We start from the raw sequence: 24,055 nt of genomic DNA, 5'->3' as shown, positions 1-24,055 counted from the left end.
GTTGTCTTTTGGAGGGTGAGGCACAGTTCTTCTGGATGTGGCAGTACTACAAATATGTCATGTGTTGTAGAGGTCTCTTTCATTTCCTCCTCCTTCCTCAGCAAAATATTATATTTGGCCATGATGAATACTAGTGAAATTTAGATTTTGTCTCTCACTTATTTTTGTCTTTCTCTAATTTCTCACCAAAAAAAGCATGTGTGCGCACACATGGATTCAGCTGGGCAAGTATATCAGTGTTTTATTAGCGCAGCTGCAAAAACTGGTTATAAAAATTTATTCCAGTAGAGCTCTCATTGAAAACAGTTGGAAGAAATTGTTCCAATTATTTTTAATGTATGAAATTACAAAATTATGCAGTCCTTTAGCATGAGAGAATTTTTCTCTCTCCCTACCACCCTCTGGCTTATCTTTTAACAGAAAGACCGTATGCTGGGATTCATACTTGGGACTTCTGAAAAGTTACTTTTTTTTTTTATGTTGCTGTTTTCGTAACTATTGTACTACATAAAAGAAGCCAAAACTAGAAGAAATAGCTAACAACTTTCAATTGTTGCATATCCCAGATCCGTTCGGTATTTGTAATGAATTTTATGTTATGAAGGACATACACGAGGCTTAAAACCTTGCCATTAAGGTCATGAAATAATAATGAGGTTCCTGTATCGGGGACACAGAGTTTCCTCAGAGAGAGACAGCTTTACTTTTGCTTTGTCCTTCTTGCTCATTTTGCAGTTTCTATCAATATTAATGTCAGAGTGCATTCTTTTCTTTCTTTTTTTTTTCTTTTTTTTCCCCCTAAATATATAACCTTGCTAAGACCTTTGTCATCTGTAAAAATACTTGTATTTTTACAGGAAGAAGGGTTTGTGAGACTCATCTATATTATCTGTCAGTCTGATTTCAAATAGCATGCACTGATTAATGAGGAAATACTAGGGGATGGTAATGGTTATGTGCATTATTACTTTTTGATGCTGGATTTGCCCACGTAGAATAGATTCTCCATGCCAAAGAACTCATTTTCTTAATCTCCATTATGGCCATTTTTACATTTTGAATCAATTGTGTGCTTTATGACACAAATTGTATTGACAGCTCTGGAAAGTGAAACTCATAAAGGAAGAATCACACAGAATGAACACTTTTAAATTCAATCCTAGAGGGCCCAGTTCAGCTTCATGCTTTCCCAGCCTTGACCTTTTTGCTCTGATGTCTATCAAGGATACTAGCCGAAGCTAAAAAATGACTTGAAGATCTCAACTATGATTTGAACCCCTTGTGTGTTATGCTATAAGCTAGCAAGGACAGGCACAAACAACAGGGCTCCCTGTGCTTAGCAGCTCGCCCTCTGGCACAGCTAATGTGATGTCTGACCACGCGCTCTCGGCTGCTTGCACACGTGCTAGTGGGAGCGAACGGGACGGCTGACAGCTTCTTGGTTAACATGGCATAGCAGGCAAATGTCAGCTCATTCAGCTAGACCAGGAACACCTTATTTCTCATCTCACCTTCAGGTGCACGCAACAAAGCTGTCCTACTAGCATAAGCACAGATTAAGGGGAGGCAGGCATTGTTGAAGGTCCCCAGAGGGTGAGCCTGTCGATAAATCTTGATGAATAAATTTAGATGGTTTCTGTGATGACTTCTCTCTTGACAAAACACAGCAAGGCATTTATAGCTGTCTAAAGTAGGTGGGCAAGATCTCATTCAACTGATTCAGCTGCTAAGCAGAGGGGTCTGGTGCCATCTAAAAGGTGTCTGAGATGTCACAAGGAGCTAGCAGATACCAACACAAAGATCAACTGCTCTGTCTGGGCAGCTGAATCCAACTCAGTGTGGTTTAGGTCATTCCAATCAATACTCTCTAAAGCATGACTTCATCCTCTCTTTGCTATGAGATGGTTACCAACATGCCTTCTTAGAATTACAGTGAAAAATGTCTCAAATAAGCTGTCAAACAGCTGTAAATTAAACTATTATGTTCCAAACTGTAAAAATCAAATGCAATGGAAAAAACTTTACATTTCACACTAGAGCAATGAAGAATTTCTTGTTTGAAAATTATTTCTGGAGAAAACATTTTCAGGTTTTCTTCTGTGTTTCTTTTATAGTCAGTGTTACTGAGGGTCAGGTTTTAAGTATATTTTTCCTGTTCAAGTTGTTTATGTGATTCATTTGCTCACTTGTTTCTATGAGTAACATTTCTGACTGCCCCTCAATGTCCAACTCAAAAGTGTAAAGCCATTGATTTCATTCTGCAGAATTATGATTCATCATCGCAGTAATGTATTTCCTCTGCATTTAATCATGCTCCATCTGAAGCAGTCACAAGGGATAGTTCTGATGATTGGTTTATAATGTGTTTGGGGTGAGCGTTGCACCAATGGATCGCTAGCCACAATGTTATAAACACTTTGTTTTGACTCTGAAAGGTTTTTAGGAAAATAAAAAGCTGTATCCGCTTTCCTGCTAACCACTTCTGTTAATATCTGTCATAATATAGTCATGTGGTTTTTAGTAATGTAGCTGTTTAGCACACAAGTCAAAATCATCAGTTGAAGTCAGCTCATTCACAGTGGTCAGAGATGTGTGTGCAAAAGCAAGCTAACTCCAGAGTCTTAAATGTTCCCTTCTCATGGAGAAATGGAACAGAAGCAAGAGACTTAAAACATATATATATGTATCAGCTTACATTTATTTCAGTCGTTACAACCCTATTTGTAGACCATATGCTGTTGTCCCTTTGTCAGTCATAGTTGTCACCACAGGGCACGGGAGCAAGAAAAAGGTGAAAAAGAGAGTTCGAGAGAGTTTTGTGAGTTGGGAACAGAAAAGATCTAATCTAGGCACTAATCTTGCTGCAGTTATTCCCTGCAATGACCATCCAGTGCTCACCACACCTGCTTCGCCCTGGGCATCCAGCACTATGAGACAGTTTCTTGCACTGTTGGGCACAGGTGCAGTGGATAATGAGAGAGCTCGGTATTAGAAAGGGGTTGGAGAAGACCAACTTTTTATATGGCTTTAAGATGCTCAGAGTGAAGTTTCTTATCAAATAAAATTATATTTAATAATAAGTATTATTCTTTTTACTCTTTGAGGCCAGGACTTTACTTGACAATAAGAACTATGCTGAGGAAAAAGCACAAAGTGACAAGGGGGTAAAGAGACCATCTTGAGCAGCATGTTCTCTGCAGTTCAGGCATTTTGTTTTGGGGGAACCTGAAAAGGGTGGAAAAGAATTAATTTTTCCACTGTTTTGATAGGAGAAAATAACAATACAGAAGAGAGGGCTTGTATTTGGTAAACCATCACATGGTATTTGTAATGGCATTAGTTACACCTGATTAAAGGTTGTAATGCAGAGGAATAGCAATCAACTTCAGCGATGTATGCATCTCCTGGTGAGATCAGGAACTATATTTTGATTCGAGGTTCTCCACTGTTGATGAGCAGGATGGGATCTTTCTTGCTTTACTTTAACCATTTAGAAATCCAGTTTCAGATCTAAGCAAGTGTACAAGGCTGCCTCTACAACCGTTAGAAAGAAAGAGACACTTGTAGAGGGTGATTCATCCTGTCTTAAAATAGGCATACATATATTCATCCTGCCTCTTTCAGACATCTATCTCTGCATGGGGTGAATCACTCTGAAGATGTCTTGCCATCTCCATTGACTGCAGAGGAACCAAACACAACTAATGTTTTAAACAGCTAATGTTCAATGTGGTTAATCCACCTTGGCAGAAAAGTAAGGTGGTATTGTTTAAAAGCTGCGATGAGGAATGTGGATATAAATGAAGGATGAAGCTTGTATCATAAGCAGAGCCCAGTGACTCAGAGATGTGGTCCTAAAAGGCACGTGATGGGTTCAAACCCAAATTACAATGAGGCTGAAAGGTGAGCAGTAAGTGTACCTATTACTAAATATCCCAACTTAGAGAATTTGGCTAGTTTGCGGAGCAGGTGGGGAGAAGGTACTTCTATGAAATTGTGAGCAATGGCTGAAGTCTTAAAAACTCTTATCCCCAAGCCCAAGGAAAAATAGCATTTGAATAAACTCTGGTCTACAAATTGACACGAAGGCCATTTTTCAGGTAGAGGAAGTGCTGGTCAAGTTTGGCGTAACAAAATTAGAAGTGTAATTACAGTCTACATAAACGTGACCCCATGGTTCCAGGAGGCTGGAATTCACTCAGGGAAACTAATTTTCAAGCATGCCTCGTCAGTTTTGCCCCCCAAAAAAGAGGTGTGCAGCAGCTGTCGCAGAAGAGGTGGAATACTGAATAGTCAGTAAGTCTCTGAAATACCTAGAAATCACATAAGCAGTTCTTTTGAAATGCAAGAGTTGGAAAGTAATGATCAGTGCTGAAACACAATTTGTTCCAGTGGCCACTCCTAGTGATGTCCAGGAAGTTATGATTTTCAGGGCATCTCACATGGGAAAACCTTTTGGAAGCCATAGATTCTAGAATAAAACCTCAGAGAAATCAGCAAAAAACGGTTCTATTTGGCATAGGACATAAAACAAACTTGTCAGAGCAGTCAAAGCTCTGCTGGTGGAATATTCTGGATAATCAGACTAACCGTTACTCAAGTTTATTGGAAAGGTGTTTAGCATACGAATTATTACAAAAGATACAGTAAATGTTCTGCATGCATTTTAAGATTGTTATTTACGAGGACAAAAATGGAGAGCATAGACCTGTTAAGAAAAAAATCATCTGCTGATAAACAAAACTTCTTCCTCAATTCACACCTCCTTGTAACTTACTAGTGACCACAGCTGACAGAAGCTGGGCCAATAGCAAAATGAAATGATAGCAACTGATGCATTTAAGTGTTTGTCTGACGTTCAGCATTAACAAGCATATTGTTCCCTTCAGAAAACATTCACAAAATTGTCTAGGATATCTCAAATAGGTCACCAAATTCTGTCTAAATATTGGAGAATTAAAAGTGGGCATGACCAAAAGAATTACCATTTAAGTTATGGCATGCAACAAAACCAAACAAAAGGGTGAAGAAAGAAGTCTTCAGTAAAAAAATTTTCTTCAGAAATTTTCTTAAGATTGTCCAGAACCAAAACTTTCTGTAGAAATATGGATACCCTCCTCCTTGTGGTTTGAGACTGAGAGAAAGAGCAAGCAAAAGAGATTCTGCCCCTGTCTCTCCAAGGCTAGAGCTAAATGCTAGAGCCTGGAAGCTCTTCTGACCTCTTGGGTCTGGCTGAACAACCCAGATAAGTCTCTCCTTTATGTATATATGTATTTCCTCCTACATCCACCAGTAAAGGAGGAAAGAAGGCTATGGCATGCTGTAAGCAGTTTCCCAATCCAAATGAGGAGAAGGGGCAGAAATAGGACCCTGAGATGTACTTCAGACCACATGCCTACAGGTTAGTTTATACACAACCTGCTGTCTTCAGAGTTGGGCTTTGAATAGAGCCCTACTGTGACCCACAGGGGTGGATCAACAGTGGAGCTACCGGTGATTCTGGTATTGCCCTTGATTTGAAAATGCAGAGAATTCCCATTTGGTTTTATTTAAGACTCAACAGAATACAAATCCCAATGTTTTCACACTTTTAATGAAATAAATCCAAATTCTGTTTCCTAGACACCTAAAGAAAAAAAGCCCTACATACCAGTTGTTATTTTAGAGCATCGTCCTGTGTAGCTTTTACCTTTCAAATGTTTATTATTATTGTTATTATTATTATTGCTTGAATCTAATTGAATATCCATCTCATTTCAAATAACATTTAAAAATATCTCTCTTTTCTTTTGCTTAAAACTCTTCTCTCCATTTATTATTCAATTCAGTTGGATAATTGCATCCCTTAATGTCATTACTCTCTATTTTTCCCCATTTCTGTTACGCAGAGAGATTGCAGACCTGAATCTGATCTTTGGTAAAACCAGTAGAGTAATCTGAAATCATTGGATTTATTCCAGTTTTTACTATAGTGTAATACCATCAGAACCTAGCCTTTTTGCTTCACCCTTATTTCATCGTTCGTTATCAGCAGTAAATTATGACTGCTCCTAATTTCAGTATGGGGTTGTACACAAAAATTCTGATTTTTTTTTTCCCCTACTGCTGGACTTCCTATCAGTTTTTCTGGTGCAAAGAACAGTATAAATGTGGTGAAAATTTCAGAATATAGGGTTAAGTATTGTATAAAGGGGAGAGCTCTGCATAGCCTGTCCCTGTGGGGCTTCTGCTGTGTCTGGTCCCTCTGCCACTGTCTGGAGTGTTGCTCCTTGCCTGGCTTTTCTGCCCCAACAGTAACATTGAGAAGTGGATTGCGTTCATCTTCCGCTCCTGCTGGCTGTATCAGCTCTTTCTCCCTGCTGGCAAATTGCAGGTGTGGAGCTGCAGTGTGTTAGGATCCATGGGTTCATGGTTCAGAGGAGCAGGAGGAGGGCACTGAGCTGTGGGGAGCGGGGGTCGGCCTCTTCTCATGGGTAACTAGTGATAGGACTAGAGGGAATGGCCTCAAGTTGCACCAGGGGAGGTTCAGGTTGGAAATTAGGAGACATTTCTTCTCAGAAAGAGCAGTCAGGCATTGGGACGGGTTGCCCAGGGAGGGTGTGGTGTCACCATCTCTGGGGGTGTTCAAGGAAAGGTTGGACGTGGTGCTTAGGGACATGGTTTAGTGGGTGACATTGGTGGTAGGGGGACAGTTGGACCAGATGATCTTGGACGACTTTTCCAACCTTTAAGATTCTATTACTCTGTGCTTCTGTGATTTCTTCTGTGGAACAAGTGTATCTGAGGGAGTGAAGCACCTGTGGTTTGATAGCCTGCTTCTATCTATCCTTCATGCTAACATTAGCAGAGGAAAGGCTGTAAGTATTAGAAATAGCCCGAGGAGAAAGGAGCAATTCTGGGAGTTGTCAGGAGCTATAGTTATTATCAGCACACAGCTGGAAATTTGATACACAGCCTGATCAAAAATAACAAGAAAATTATTCTGTTATTGTCGATTATGTGCATAGTTCTGTGCTTTCCCCAGCATTTAATTGTTTTGGGTTTTGTTCCCCCTATATATCTCTGTATGTTGGAGGCTATACGGCGCTTAATGTACCGTTTATAGATTTGTATTGTGTCAAAGATTGCAAAGACACCCACCACACTTGCCTGCTCAATGCCTGGATTTCACATGTAGTCCCCAGGAGTCAGCACGTTCCTGTGGGAGCTTGTGGGCTGGGAGTGGGCAGAGGGGTGGGGATGAAGCACAGCTTTCCGTCCAACCTAATGACTGCCTGCCAGCACAGCTGAGCTGGCAAAGTGAATGTTGTCATTTGCTTCTGGCACAGTCCACACAACTCGTTCCCGTTTCCCAGAGCCAGGGAAGAGCAAGAAAAACATGTGCCTTGCAAGGGGACTCATTTAAAGCACACGCCCCATGCGGCTGCAGAGATGTTGATTGACTACAGCTTTCAGCTCAAGCAGGATTACTGGGAAAGCAAGAGCAAGAACACTAGCATGTGCAAAAGCAGCCAAAATATACTGAGATAAGTTGGGGCAGTCCCAGTGCTTAGCATCAGTTAACATCAGGTGCCTGTGCCCAGGGACGTGGGTGAATCTGCCTGCACTCCTTCTAGAGTCAGTGAGGGGAGGGAGGTGACCCCAGTCATTCTCCAAATGATCCTTTGGATGAACCCTTTTACTTTCAGCTCCCTATGGAGGGTACCTACTGTGGGGATGAGAAGTTAGGCGGTATGTCTGCTCCATTTCCCCCTCATTGTTTCACAGAATCACAGATGCCATAGGCCAAACCCCTTCTCAAGCAGGGTCAGCTAGGGCAGGTTGCTTAGGGCTGTCCACAGCTGGGCATTGTGTATCTCTGGGGACGGGGACTCCACAACCTCTCTGGGCAACTTGTGCCAGTGTTTGATCAGCAGCAGAGTAAAAAAGTGTTTTCATGCACCCAGACAAAATTTCCGGAATTGCAGTTTGTGCCCATTGCCTCTTGTCTCACTGGGCACCCATGAGAAGAGCCTGTCTCTGACTTCTTTACTTTAAATTCCCACTGGGAATTTATACACTGATAAGATCCCCTTGAGCCTTCTGTGCTCCAGGCTGAATGTTCCCAGCACTCTCAACCTCTCCATGTGTGACAGATGCTCCACTCTCCTAATCACCTCCATGGCCCTTCACTGGCCTCTCTCTGGTATGTTCAGGTCTCCCTTGTTCTGGAAGCCCAGCACTGGACCCAGCACTCCAGGTGCTGAGCAGAGAAGGATCGCTCCTCTCAAACTGCTGGAAACACTCTTCCTAATGCAACTTAGGCAGAAAATAGCTTTATATAACTGGATTTAAGCAAAGGGAACAAAAAGGCACGGAACAGGATTTTTGGAGACATGACTGAACATTGCCGATGCTGTCCATTCAAAGGAGTTTGGGTCCTTTTTCAGCACAAATATTTCATCTTTAGCAGCACTCAGTTTACTCTTCCATAGAAATGGACAGAGTTACATTTGTTTGCACTTGGTCCCTTTGAAAACTGAAAACTTGCCGAGGAGGCCAAAGGGGAATGGAGAGGAGGGGAAGGAGAGGAAGCAGGTGGGACTGGAACTGTTAGCAACAGTTTGGGGATGTTCTGAAATCATTAAACGGCGAAGGAGCTTCCATAAGCCATGTTTTGCTATTGACATTTAATTATTTTTTTTTTCTGCTTAGGTCTTTAATAAAATTCTGGTTTGTAAGACTGACCCCACACTGGTAGTTTAGTACTGGCAAGCCAAGTGGGAGATACAGACCCGATAAACCTGTGTAGGAACTGCTGTAAAATATTCCAGGGGAAAACAAAACAAAACAAAACAAAACAAAACAAAAAAACTTCAATTGGCCAAGAGATTTGGATGATGTCCATGTGGAGAGCAGAGAACTTTAGAAATACCTGAAGCTCATGTGGGACACACTGTAGCATTGCAGGAAACCTACCAAGCAACAGATTTATCAGGGAAAAACTGGAAGACCAGCTATGGTTTTAAAACTGGAGGAACTGTCATCCACTTGCTGCACATGACTTAATCCCCGTTGTCTCCAAAGCCCCTAATAAATCGTATAAAAGCAGTTTGCTAAGCCATGCTCCTGAGTCCTTTGAGAGGAACTTCCAGCTCCTGCAGCCCCTTGCTTGAGCTGGCTGGTGGTGCCCATCCTGAGCTGCAGCGGTGCAAGGCGTAGGCACATACGTCCTCGTGTTGTTCCTGCCTGCTGCTGGCACAGTCCGCAGGGCTCCTGGATTGGAATCTGTTTAATAAAATTCCAGCTTTTAAAACTGCCCCTCCTACTGTAAAAGCAGCAGCTAAGGTGTTGCTGTGTGAGAGCTGAAGTACTGTAGTACTAAGCATTGCTGGGAAGCTTGTTTCTCTGCCTGGATAATGGTCGCCTGCAGCATTTTAGCTAAGAGGATGTGTTTTTTTAAGCTCAACTTTTATTGCTGTTGCTGCTTGTGACACAACACTAGAGTTTCAGTATTTTTCTTGATCTCTAATCTGCATTGTGTTGCCCTTGCTAATACTAATATGTTCTCCAACCAGAGTAATCTCATCGGGAATAGACTTGACACCTTTACTCGTGCTAAGTGCCTCCCTCTTTGCTGGTTCCTTGTTTATTGTGAATCTCTCTCCAACATTTGTTTGGAGCTGAAACATGTTGCCTTTTTTTTTTTTTTACCTTTCTTGTTTTTTACCAATCAGAAAATGCAACAGAAGATGAATAACACTGCTTGAATCGTCACATTGCATGGCTGGAAGTTTGGAAGTTGGAAGCAAATTTAGTTTAAAAGAATAAAATTTTCTAAACAAAGAAATGCTTGCAGAGTGACCTTTCCTCTTCTTGAAGACTTAGTGATTGTGCAGCTGTTCTCTCCTGTATTTTCCTAATGCATATTCATAGACTTTCACAAGGAAAAAAAACATGTTTGGGAAACCATGATTCTAAGTTAATTAAAAATAGTTTTTCATTTTAGAAAATTAAATGTGTTGGCAGTGGCTTACTCATTGCTAATGGGTAATTGTACTTTTTCAATAATAATAAGAGATTCAATGAAACTCTAGAAGATGTTAGAATGTGATTAACTAGATAATCTGTGTATTTGAGTTTTTATTCCCAAATAAGACGGATCTCCCAGAGCCAGAAGTGTGAGTTTATATTTGATAATTATATGAGACTCTTGAGCTTTCTTGCAGATTGTAATTCAATTCTGAAGGGGAAAAAAAAAAAAGGAAGAATGGGTGCCTCTAATTACAGGAAGACATTGTGACTGGCTCGGTCAGCTTGTTCAGTCCCTCATTTCAAACAGAACAAGGCAGAGTATGTGCCATACTGTACTGGAGCTGCAAATAAGAGAACAGAACCCATCAGTCCCAAATTATACCTTCCTCAAATACTGGTTGTTTCTGTGGAACAGTATCTGAAAGTGTTTATTAAGATCTTAGCCATGGTTTTCATTGATTTAGTAGAGGATATTAAATGTTGAGGTGCATTAGAGATGGCTGGAAGGTGTTTAGGATTTATTGGACAACCTGTGGCTGAGCAAGCAGTTTACCAAAACTAGGGACGTGCATCACAGAGGCAGAAAACCTGGGTCTCATTTCTCTGAATCTGATGATAGGACAGGTTTTATGTATGGATGTTTGTTCAGCTCTATATTCAGGTATTCTTACATATGTGCAGACCTACTAATTTTCTGTGGTGTTTTATGTCCACATTACCAATAATAATAAAGTTAACTTCAGAAGATGGTGCTGATTCACAGGTCTGTCTGTTTAGTGCCAGGTCCAAGGGCTGTAAAGCTAGCAGAATAAATGCAGAAAAGTTACTTTTACATTAACAAGAACAGAAAATTTGTCAGTGAAAAACACCTGATCTTTGCCCATTGAAAATGCTTTTTTTTTTTTTTTTTTCATGTGTAAGTGCTGTTGAGATAAATATTAATGGCGGTAAAGATCCAGGTGAAAAGAGTCAAATAAAAGCACACTTGGCTAAATTAAGAGAGCTGGAAGATGCCTTGTGAATCTACCTAAGATAGTTACTATAATTGCTGAGAATCTTTAAGGGTCCTCTGGGTCCTAAGCAAAGCACCTTAAGACTTCAAAGGGTCACACAGTTTAAAGGAGAAAAAGAAAAAAAAAAGGAAATAAACAGGCCCCTTAAAGATTAAAACAAATGAAACAAACAAAAAAAAAATAAAAACTTAAAAAGCCATCTCAAAAGCCATCTGAACTGGAATTACTATACTTTAAACTCTGTGGGATTAAAATTCAGATTATGTCAAATTAGGTCAATCTCTTACGCGAGAGGATGGGGACTTCAAAGCTAAGGCTGGGACAATTGTTCTAAATACTATAAATTACTAACCCACCCTTTAGCAAGACAGCTAATTTCTAGGCATCTGCACGTACAGTTAGGCCTGTGGTAGTTAACTGAAAGGCCGAACTCTCCAATATGGCTGAGTTTATCAAAATGTGTGGATGGGAGATTGGCAAATATCCAAAGCGAGTTTGGCACAAGCAGTGTGCTGCCCTTAAGTAGCAGCTGTGTGAGCCCATGTAGTAGGGTTCCTGTAGTTCAGAGAAGATGCAGGGCCCTGAGCAAGAAAGTGCTGCAGCATGTTGCAGGGTTGGTAGAGGAAGGAGGTGCAGAGTGTGGGGAAGGAGCATCTACTTGCTGGAAGCACCCCAAGAAATTGTGGACCAGGTCTACCTTTAGTTGCTCATCTAGTAGCCAAGGTCCCAAAGACATCTCTGGCTGGAGTTTCTACCTTGATGGGTTGTAGCACTTCGCACTGTCTGAAGACTGAATTTCTCAATTTTGTACCAGCTGAATGCTTTGTAGAAAGCCACCTTCCTTCTCAGTGTTGGGGGTGTTTGTGCGACTGAACAGCCTTGGCAGGGATGTCCCAGAAGCCCTGACCATCCTGTTGGACTGTGGGAGGGGATGCTGTGGAGGGGATGAGGACAGACCAGGCAGGGGTGTCACCAAAGGCTCCCCTTTGGTGGCCATGTGGTGTTTCAGAAAGAGAGCTGGTGCCACTGGTAGCATGGCACTGGTGGTTATGTTGGTTACGCATAAACCAAGAGGAATGGGAAACTTTGCTCCGATTCAAAGACAGTTCCTGTAAAGGGAGTTTTATAAATATATTGATTCACTGGAACAGAACAAAATATCTCCTTCTGAAGAGAAAGAAACTAAACTTAGTAATAGGGGAAGTTGCCAAAAGCAATAGATTAATATCAGGAATGGGTGGTGATATGGACTAGAAATCAATGCATTCAATGTGGTTCTGTCATTAGAGGCAGATGCTATACTGGAAGATAAAAATGGAAATGCCAAGCTTGGCTCAGGAAAGAAATTATTCATCTCTTTGCGGTGCTGTACAGGACAAGTTAAGTACTGCGTGTCATCTGATTAAAAAATAACTGAAAGACATCTCCTGTCATGAACAAACTGTAGTACAGTAGTACTGGAACAGGTTAAAGGAAAGGATTTCTTAAAAGATATCTCAAAGGATATCTCAATTTTGTGTTTCTATATGTTTTATGTATAACATTTACAAGTATGCCTGTAAGATGCGTATGTCATGGATATCTCTGGAGTTAACAGTGGTGATAAACCAGTGTGTGGAGCATCCAGTGGTTTATGTTATAAACCTGTCTGTCCATAGCCCTGCTAATGTGAGTGTCACACCAGAGAGATTTTCAAGAGAAAGATAAAGAGGAATTCTGCGGGCACCCCTGAATGTGTGAAAAGTTTTTGTTAAATTAAAAAGAAATAAGAAGTGATCTTTTTTCATCCCTAGTGTGAAGAAAAGCTAGAAATTACAGAAATCACTAAAAACGAGAGGCAGCTTTTCAATGTGATACTAGCACTATGGTGAAACAGAGTAGTACTTTCCAAAGGAAGGAAAATACCCTCCCATCAAAGCCAAAAGAAAATAAATCTTTCACTTAGATGATACTATTATTAAAGACAGAAAAGATTTATTTTCGTCGTCAATTTAAAGGCAAATGAGCAGTCTTTTTCCAGACCTTGAGATATGTGAGTGAAAGATGTATTTTTCACCATTTCAGCCTCTAACGTTCAGGCATAGCTTAGGTTCCTGTTTGCTAGGGAATCTGTAAAGTTATGTTTTGACTAAAAGCAGCAGTGAATGCAAAACAAGTGATGTGTTCGAGCTTTGTCGCTAATCAAGTTTAAAATGATCACAGCAACTTGGCTAATTGTATTAATTTATTTCTTCTTAAGGCAGAATGGGGAAACAGAATAGCAAGCTGGCCCCTGAAGTGATGGAAGATCTGGTGAAAAGCACGGAGTTCAATGAACACGAGCTAAAACAGTGGTACAAAGGCTTTCTAAAGGACTGTCCAAGTGGTAGACTGAACCTCGAGGAGTTTCAGCAGCTCTACGTAAAAGTAAGTTATTATTAAGTTCCTCCTGTTTGGCCTTAGAAAAGTTTACAAAGTAATACAAAGCAAACACATGGTCAAGAGCTGTCCTTCATTTAAACTAAGGAATCCTTCATTAGGAGAAGCAATGGTGGATATAAGGAAGTAAATGGAAAGTGCTGCCCTCATTGTACCAGCACTTCTGATAGCTACAGTGACCAGAACCAAAAGTTTAAGAAAAAAAGCCGTGGTTTACTCAAAGAAATACAGTCTCTTCACTCTGTAATTTATGAGCCTTTTTCACCTTCAATAAGAGGTTGCAGCCCTATTCAATAAGCCATGCTTTACCTATGTAATACCGCTGGAATATAAACCCTTTGATTGCTGGACCTACTCACTGTATTTCTTTGTATTTCAAAGACTGTATTTCTTTTGGTTTCAAACAAAAGTAGGGAGGCTTCGTGGTGGTATGTCCTCTGCAGATAAATTATGCACTGTGTACAAAGGATTTCCTTCTCTAGATTTTGAGTATTGCCTTTCTTTTTTCTCTACTGTTTCTTTGCCCTTGTTAGATATGAAAGGAAAGCCATGCTGCTGTTCAGTTTATTTTCTTTTTATTCTTCATTATTTTATCACGTCCAATGTAGTCTTTTCCTTACATTTAGTATGTATTTATTCTGTAACAAGAAGTGCATGGGGGCAGCATAAGAAGTGTATTTGTGTTACAAAGATAATTATATTTTAATTCAGAATCGAGTGTCTGCCTAAAGGTCAGAGACTTCAAAGTAATTTTAATTAGGAGGAATACTGGATGGTGATGATGAACACTAGGATCAGAAACAGTTCATAAATACAACGTGAGGCTCAACAAAAATTTAAAAAGCCTTTCAAATGTGTTAATACTAAGCACACTGACAATTTCTGCAGACAAGTGGGACTATCTGTCTTTTCCCCTAAATGCATACTACAGTCGTATCCTCAATTTCTTCAGTCTAGAACCAGATCACTCTGTGAATCATCACCTAGCCCCTTTTACTTTCTAATGAGTGGTCTTACAAAAACTGCTAACTACAGTTCACATAAATAAGCCTCTGTCTTCGTGTTTTAATATTTATGGCTAGAGATGTTGCCCCACAATCTTTTTCTTAAAAAAGACTGACTTTGTAATAACTGTTATTTTCAGATGAAAGAATTTTTACTGTCTCGGGTATTGTGCTTGTTATTGACTGATAATTTATAGCTTCTATTTTAAATTGTACTCAGTGTACATCCACAGGATTGGACATCTAATCATTTCTCTGACGTGTTTCTGAGGAAAGTTAACAGTCTTTACAAAATATTCCTAATAAAGTATGTCAAGTGTTTAACTCTTTAGAAATCGTTATTTTCTTTTTGGCAAATTGTAATAAAGTGATTTTTTTTCAATGACTTTATGTGTTGTGGGGGAAGCTATCGTCTGAAAATAGCTCGAAGCTATTAGGACTTCCTCCCTTCAAAAGGCTGATTGAAGTGTTCGCAGATAATTCACGAGATACTTTACTCATAGAGGAAATATCAGAGAGTAAATTCAGGATCAAGTTTACAAAATGTTACTGCAAAATGTAAAACAAAGAGTACAGAAGTACTGAAATCTGGAGACATCTCTGTAGTCTTACTGAACTGCAATATCTGGCTTTTAGTTTTATGGCCTCATATTTTTAGAAATGCACACCAAATAAGATTGTCTCCCTTGCTTTGTAGTTATGTTTTTTTGAAATCTGCTCTGTAGTGTTGCTGTTGTGTATTTGGTCCAGTTTATTGTTGTTCTGTATATTGTCTATATACAGGGCACAATACTAATTTTGCAGAAGAGAAATACGATTAGCTGTAGTAAATCCAGAGCTTTACTTCTCCTTCTGTCACTGAAATGCTTCTAAAAAAACGGCCCTCAGCTGTCTGAGAAATTAATGATCTGAGTGTTGTCAGTGGCGGCGACTTCTCGTCCGTAGGATGTTCTGCCTGCCCTGGCTACAGACAAAAACACAGATCTGACATTTGATCTTTCCAGGAGAAGCCACCAGAAGGAGACCCAAATCACGATTATTACATTTATAGCATTTCAATTCCTTTAATGCATATGTGGGTTAAAAATGTATGAAGCTAGTATTTATTAATAATTTCTCTGCATGAACTTATAGTTGGGAGAGATGACATTTTAGTTCTTGGTCTGAACTGAATTTTATCAGAGAAGATTTCTGTAAGCAAATATACTTGGAAAAGAAAGAACTATTTTTTTTTCCAGTTCAGATTTACATTTTCTTTACATGATAATGTTTCTTTGTTCACAGGAGTTGTGTGGTACACTTTCATATGGGTTGAAGGGTGTTGGTCATCTTAGTAAGATGCAAAGAAAGCTTTTCTTTTACTCAACCATAGTAGAAAATATCCTCAACTTAAAGAACAAACACATTTTAGGTTTCTCAGGAGCATTGTTTTTTGGTGAATTTCTTGAATATCTCTAGTTACTACTCTTCTGGCATAATTACAGAGTGGGGTGCACAAACTTGGGGTGCACAAACTACATTGTTGTGGAGGAAACTTATCTGGAAGATGTGCCCTGGAATCACACCTAATGTATTACTGTTTCTAATACCAGCTAATAAGCACTTACTCCATGGGTCCAAACTAGAGCTGGTCTGAATTAAAACATCCAGAACATGTGTGATGTGGATGTCAGGTCCTCAACACTAACTCTTCCACTCTACACATTTGCGTCAATTGTACTGTGCTGTTTACTGATGTAGATGAAGACTGTATTGACTAAAAGGGAGAATTACTCTAGCTTGGCTTGGAAGCGTTTGCTATTGAAATTTCCATTAGGAATACAAATCATGCAATGCTTAAAATAAATAGCAGTTGTACAAAATGGACTCTACAGTAAAATTATTTGCAGCACTTTTAGTGGAAGTGCCTATAAGAATATTTAATCAAGAACACTCGTTTAAATAAACAGTAAATAGGAGGAAATATACTTTATACTGCTGCATATTTAGCATTGCTTGCAGTCTCAGAGGTTCAGTAAAACTTACATTTTTGGATGCACAGATTCTTTTTGGGATGTGGAATCTGTGATGAGCTATTACAGCTTGTGTGAATCCATGGTGCTGAATGACTGGAGGGCTTGTACAGTTTTTAAATTCATTTACTGAAGACTTGTTTGTATATTAGAGTCCCAGAGCCACGAAGAGACCTACATGTTGAAACACCATGTTAGCTGTCCCGACAGTCTACACAGAACATGGGAGTGGGGAAAATTTGTGGATACTATTAAAAAAAATATATTTAAAAATCAAAGCAGCATGTTTTAAAGAAACATGTCAATGCAAAGCCACAAGGTAATGATCAAGTCAGGAATTTGTATTGAATTCCACATTTCTCCAGGGTATATGCATCTGTTTCCATATGGGAGTGGTATCCTTCAAACCTCTCCTGCACAGAAATATCTAGGACATTAGAAGTCAAAGCAAAATCAGGTGACTGGAGTCCTTTTACTTTCTCTCTTTAGTAAGGAAGATAATGTGAATACCTTGTCGTTACCACAGTGCTTTAAGTACTCATCAAGCCGTAGGAAACCCAGAATCAATTATCGTGTCCCTGTAAGGAGCTTGAATCTGTACTACTCACCCTCTGTAACTGCTCTGCTGATGAGATAGGTCCTTCTGGTCTGCTGGCAATGCCCCAATCAACCTCTTTTGCTGCAGGAAATAGTGGTAAGTAGCTCAGTGGGTCCATGGGACAGTCTGGTTCCTGCAGTTTCCATCTCCACAGTGAATGTTCTAAGCATTAAGCTAAATCCTTGTTTGTTTTGTTCAATATCTTTTTTTCTATCCTAAAAGTTCTTTAATTCTTTTATCTTACGTAAAACATCATTAGCATTGTGGGCAGAGAGCTGAAGGAATTAATATACAAAATTCTCATTAAAATAAAATATACCAGTAAAGCATGCTGGAATGTTCCCATCATTCTTTAGAGTTTCTTGCAGTCTAGAGGGCCAAATACATTTTGCTTCAGATCTTTTGAATTCACTGGATTTAGATGAATATGCCCTAGAGTGTGCAAGGGTGCATAATCAGTACTAATGTTCACAGGAATTATGCGTGTTTATTAAGTGGAAAATAGGCTTCTATATTGTGATACTTGTTGGAACTGGGTCACTGAACATGAGAAGCGTATCTGCTGGATTAATTACAGAAACGAGCACCAATGGTGCTTTAACTAGAAGGGTAGGGTTGAGAATCGTAGTATAATGCTAGCATTAAATAAAGTGAATTTATCTGTGAATTTATTGCACATCTATTATTTAGCTATGTTTTGGGGTTTTGTAGATAACATTTCATTGAATAGATATAGTAATGCCATTTGATTAATTACAGTCAAATGGTCTGTCATATTTTTGGCTTCTATCTCACATTTCCTGCCTTGAAGGGAATTGATTCCTAGTCACTCATTTTAATATTTGTAGGAAAAAAAACTCAAAAAATCTATTGATATGTAAGTGCATATGTTTGCATCCTCTTCTTCTCTATTCAGATTTTTAAGACAGAGTAGCATCCTTCTAAAGATAGCACATTGGTCCTCAAAATGTTAGGTTAGAGCTGCATTTTAGGCTTTCAGTGCATTTGAAGAAGTGGGATTCCAGCTGTGTTTGCAGATGCCCCGAACGTAGATGCAGTTCCTCTGGTAAAAGCTGATTTTCCTGGGATCATCTCTTTTAACTGGAAGAGCTGTGCTGGCTTTACAAATACTATTTGGCTGCTGAAGTTCCCCTGTAACAGGAACAATTTTTAAGTGTATTATACCAATACTCCTGTATTGCTAAAGAACTACAGCATTATTTAAAATCAGGCAGATTATAAAAAGTACCGATGTGTCTACTCCTACAATGATTTTAGTCCATCTTGATACCTTCCAGAAGACTGCGTCTGCAGTGCTTATAGTCCTCCTGGGCAATATGGTAGGATGTCTTCCTGGACAGTAGAGCAGATGCACCACCTAATTTTGCCTGCAACTCAGAAAACATCATATGTATTTCTTTATTGTAAACATGACTCTAAAAATCTTTAAACGGGTTATTAATACTGCTGTATTATTGAATTTTTTAAATTGATATGGGATAATAAAACCATTATTGTTACATTAGAGCCAACTGGAGATATTAGTAGATGCAAACAAGTAAAGAATAGCTCTGGTCCAGGAGCATTACAAGGTGGCTCTATAAGAAGCAGCACATATGTACTATAAGAAGCAGCACATATGTAGATAGACAAACTATTAAGTAAGGAAGAGGCTAGAAAGAAGTAAGAGGAACAGTATTTGCATCAGTGAAAGTTTTTCTTTGTGGGAGGATTGTAGAATGGTCTGCTAAGTGAAGATTCTTAATGCATTCCTCAAACACTTAAAATCCACACATTTAAGACAATTACAGTAAAATTGTTAGAAATACATGCTCTTAAAGAGGAAAAAAATACATCTTTCACTAGGAGTGCAGTAAAAATTCCCATGAAAGGAAAATTAATATAGCAGAAGCCAAAAGAGAGAGTGTAAAGTATGCTGAAAAGCACAAAGCACATGTATTTGCAGTCCAGCATTATCACAGGGGAGAGCTTTTCAGGCTGAACTATGTGATCACAACTGCTTTTCATACAGAACTTTGTTGTTGTCGTTGTTGTTGTTTTAAAAGGAATGATCTTGCTGCCTGGATGTCTTCCATACAAACTGCTCTTGCCATTATTCCTCCTCCTCTTTCTCCATATAAACATGAATAGTCAGGTGCCGTGCCAAAATGTAGGCCTACTAGAAAACCACATAAGAGGCTTATTATATGTTTCAAACAGAAGCTGAGATTGTGCTGTATGAATTTTAAAACAAAGGCCAAGGATGCTCCTTACACATAAAAACAAAATCGAACAAACCCCGAAGGCAGTGTTAACTTTGAAGTTGACTTTGAATGATTCAGGGAAGGGGAGGATGCTGCTAACATGCCCTTCTGCATTTCTTTCTCTGCACGTATCCCAGGAAAAATAATGGCTGGAAGTCATTTAACTGAACATCTTTTTAAGTCTTTCTTTAGTATGCAGAGCTTTAAAGAACAACAAGCATATTGAAGAATAAAATACAGTAAACAAACATGAATTCTCATTTAAGCTGCAAAGTAGAATGAAAACAGTAATTTTCAGAAGAGGACTGGCACACTGCATAGTGAACTTTTCTGAAAATATGGCCATAAATCACACCACTGGATACTAAGAGCCTTTATAAAAGTAGAATGGAGTCACTTCAGACTGAAATCCTAATCTCATTGAAGCTAATGGGAGTTTTCATTCCTGATCCTTATTTAAGAGCTTAGAGCTGCACTGAGCTCTTGAAGTTGTTTATTATCCTGAGTGCTGGGAAGTCTGGTGTGAGCTCCGTTAAAATCCAGTCCTGCAAGCTGGATCTGGTGTCTGGAGAGCTCCTCTCATGAAGTGTAAAGAACATACACAATACTAGCTGTCATTTAAAGGCAGCAGTTATTTATAAACTAAATCTGCACGGATGAGTGTTGAGAGTTAGGGTCCTGAACTTAGAAAAACTTAGAAACGCAGATCCAGAGGGGAAGGACAAATCCCTTTCTTTTTTGCACCATTCTGGCTAGTGGCTAATTTTAAAGGCTAAAATGTATTTTTCTTTGCTTCTGTTGCAGAGCACATAATGGCCCATATCCTCCAGATGATCTCTGGAGAATCTAAATCTAGAAAATGAGGAAGTTGGGCGATTCTGGGAGATGAAATCTAAATAACTAAATCTTAATTGCTCCAAATAGCAGCTTGTGGAGTGTCCAGGCTTACGGGATGAATCTTCCTGATAACAATTCAGTTATATATGCTGACACCCCCTCCGTGAGAGGAAGGAGTGATGGTCACAGGAATCCATAAAGCAGTCCAGCTGTCCAAAGGCATCTCCAGGGCAGATGTGTGTGCATGTGAAGGTTTAGACAAAAAACTCTGGCTATTACTAAGTATTTACTAAGTAATGAATAGTTCTGTACTGCAGTGGTTGTATGTAGTTCCTGGAGGCACTCTAAACTAACTGGAAGTTCAGAACATTGAAAAGAGTATGTCCAGCCACAGCAAGACGATCCAACGTGGAATGCTTTCAAATTTTAAAATCTCACCATGTACACTACCTGCATGCCCTAGTTTCCAACTTGTCATGGTAAAAGAAGTCAGACTGGGTAAATTCGCCAACAATAGCATGTAAATTACTTTTACTGCTTTTTAAAAAAATATTATTTTTTTTGAATGAAGCTTGCTGACTCCAAAAAACATCATGCATTTTTATAAGAAACCTTGTTCCATTACAGCTTAGCTTTGCTCTGTGTTGGATTCCTTCAGAGAAATCAAAACAATGAATTTTGGATGCTGTAATTGTTTCTGTAGCAAAACACTGAATTAATGAATACAGTTATGATTTTCCTGAAGGGTAACACACAAAGCATGGTGCTGCTATGAAGGAGAGAGCCACCGTTAACATGTAATGTGAAACGCCTCAGAAAAGTCCAAACACAACAAATCCACTGTCAGAGCCAAGTCCCATAGCTGTTAAGGCGTTCAGGTTTACTATTTCTTGTAACGGTACTTATTTTAACAGTATTACAGTAGTCCTTAGAGCAGTTTTCAAGACTGATCAGTGGTTCACTACCTTTACCCAACCTGTTACAAAAGTCAAGTATTTTGGACTTCTTCCATCCTGTCTCCTAGACCCTCCATACCATCTCAGTGCTTCACTTCTCATCCTGAGGAAGGCTGTTCACAAAACTAGTGTAAACCTTTGAGGACTGTGGAGTGGAGAGAGGGATTAGTGATGTCGAATGTACTTTTTAAAGAGATATTCCATTCTCTTGCAATCTAAATAAAATGAGTAGAGCATATAAACTCTCTATATTTGTAGATAATCAAGATAGAAATGGTTAAATCACTTGCTTGAGGTTACCCTTTGTGTCTTTGGCAATTTTTGTATGGGTCAAAATATAAATAATGTCCTTCATTTTACTTCTTTTAAGTAAGTTTGTGGTTTTTTTTTTTTCTTTTTTTTCTTCCTACAGAATGGCTCGGGAAGGGGGTTCTTTGACTTGTGGGTGTCATACAGTACACATTATAGTATGGTATACATGGCTAGGCTTTCATCATAGGTCTACTTTAGATCTACACTGTAGATCTGTGGTCTACAGTTAAGCTTTGACCAGCCATATTTTAGGCCTTCAATAGCTCTAATTTAGAAAACTGGATCATCCTAAAACTTGTTCTGAAGATTGGTGATAATGTGTTTTTTGTTTTCTGAGACAAACTGACCTAAGGTCTTTCAGGGACTTTAGTTTGTCACATTTCTTGGTCTAGAAACATTTGTTTGTTTAAAATAAAAATAAATAAATTAATGAATAAAAAGCTGTTTGGTATTATAGGCTTCCTGAAGAAGCCTTTGAAACCAGGGCATTTCATTTCAGCACTGGAGTAAACTAATACGAAGTCATAGAAGTAATGTAAAGTATTTTATTTTAAAACATAGAAGTGTTTTTCTCCAGTATCAGAGTCTGCTTCCAATATCTCCCTTGCACACAAGACCTGGGGCTGAAAACAGCTTTTGTGTTTTGTAAGGCATAAATGGGAACTTTGTGTTCTGAATGAGTCCCTTGACCTATGACATCTGTGGCTCCATGCCTTAGCTTCACACCCATTCTGCTCCCTCCACCCCAGTGAACCCATCAGTCCTTCAGAAAATTACCTGAGTGATATGTACTTCCAAAGCTTCCCAGTTGGGCTCTTGTGAGTCACCATAACTGGGTATGAATGCTCCAAAAATTAAAGGATCCCAATTAGTCTGGAACATAGCTCTCCCAGCCATGCATTGCACCTCAGCGTGCTCCATGTGCTTGTGGTATTTGACATGACAAATCACAATTACCACTGTAACGCATGCTGCTGTGAGTAGCTGTAGCTATGCAGGCAACGAAATCTGAGGTGTTTTAACATGGTTCTGAGCTGTGGAGAACCCTCAGAGCTCAGTTAGTTACTAACTTAAATCTAGTTTTTATCATCATGTAGACACTAGTTGAGATTCCAGTCAGGTTTCCACTAATCATAGTCTGAACGTTTCCAGTACCTTGGGATATCAACTTTATTTCTCTTCAATGAGAGTAAATTTCCATCTTCTCATGTTTAATTAAAGCTCATAGGAATAGCTTCTTTTCACCGACAAACCTGTTGATTGCTGAATTGAGATGACTTACCGCTGCTTGGCATGAGAATTAGCTAGCTATCTTAATTGTATATTCAAGCACAAACAAAACAAAATGAGAAAAACATGTGGTCTGGAAGATAAAGTAATCAACACAAGGAAATTCAGACTAGATAATACTGTTGCTATTTTGCAGAAATACGTATGAAACATTTTCAGAGGAGTTTGGTGTGAAATACACCTGTATAAGAAGTTGTGAAGTTCAGCTGTCTGGTTGCACTGATAGCCCAGAACTGAGTACTCAGTTTTAAATAGAATTTCCCTGTAGACCAGAGAAAAAGCAGTATAGGCATAAGTGTAAATCAACACTACAGTTCACCTCAAAGTGAGTATAAAAAAAAAATAAATAAAAATTTGTAACTCATTAACTGGAATAAGATTTTATATGGACCTTGTCAACATTTTTCAACAGAAGCGTATTGAATTATGAAGTTATTTCTAGATGCTTGTATCCCCTTTAGTTTGGAAGGATATATCTTAGAATTAGTTATTCCTTGCTTAGGAATTACACACCTGTATGCAAACTCATGACTCTTCACAGTTTTCTTTGACGGGAATTCACTATTTTGCTCCTTCTTGTCAAACTGATCATACCAGGGGACAGTTAAAATCCAATTGCAAGATACATGAGTTCTGGCTATGTGATTCCTGTTCTTGTTGCTAATACCAAATACCTAAGAACTGATTAAAAGTAAGGTGCAGTCATTGAATTTGCTTTCATGCTTTTTTCCACTTGCTTTCAGGCTCCAGTTACCAGTATTTTGTATGTCCATGTTGACTAGGTCTGTGCCTCTCTTCTTACACCTTTTTGGGACTGGAAGCACTTTTAGTTTCATTGGTATTTATTAATGTAGCAATTACAATGCCTAATTTTATAGTACGTGTCAATGCAGATAGTTATGTAATTAATTAAAACTAGATATTGTGCAGTGAAAGCCTTGCAAGGCACTGCAGATAAAGCCCACAGATGACTTTGGAAGACAACCTCGATCCTAGCATAGTTCTGCCTTCACCAGAATAAACTCCAGCCAGCTGCTTCTCAGCCAGCTGCTAAATACGGGTAGCTGGAAGGTGATGCTCTTTGGATGTGGTCCCAGTGAAATGCTAATATCCTCAGTTCCCTTCAGTCTCCGTACCCACACATACATGCCTTAGCCCTGGCAAGAAAGGATGCAGTTCTTCATCCCACTAAATCACTGCTTCCTGCTTTCCCTCTCATGGATGCTGGTGTCACTTGGGCAGGGCAGGTGCTGTCCCCTCTGCTTGATTAGCACTCCTAACTTCATTTAGAAGTAAACCACATCTCATTTCTTCAGGGTCCAATTTCTACATTTTAG

At 39.2% G+C, this 24,055-nt stretch overlaps 1 protein-coding gene across 2 annotated transcripts in view; it reads left to right on the top strand.

Annotated features, from left to right (window-relative positions):
• The window catches only part of VSNL1 (visinin like 1), an 88,406-nt gene that overhangs the window by 24,580 nt on the left and 39,771 nt on the right, over positions 1–24,055 (top strand). For both annotated transcript variants that reach the window (XM_035562536.2, XM_035562537.2), the window contains exon 2: positions 13,267–13,433. In XM_035562536.2, the coding sequence (XP_035418429.1) occupies positions 13,272–13,433 (162 nt within the window). In that variant the 5' untranslated portion in view covers positions 13,267–13,271. The remainder of the gene's footprint in view (positions 1–13,266; positions 13,434–24,055) is intronic.

This window comes from Cygnus atratus, chromosome 3, assembly GCF_013377495.2.
Source record: "Cygnus atratus isolate AKBS03 ecotype Queensland, Australia chromosome 3, CAtr_DNAZoo_HiC_assembly, whole genome shotgun sequence".
Lineage (NCBI taxonomy): Eukaryota > Metazoa > Chordata > Aves > Anseriformes > Anatidae > Cygnus > Cygnus atratus.
The sequence above is the reverse complement of the archived record's forward strand: the minus strand, read 5'-3'. Positions and strand labels throughout refer to the sequence as shown.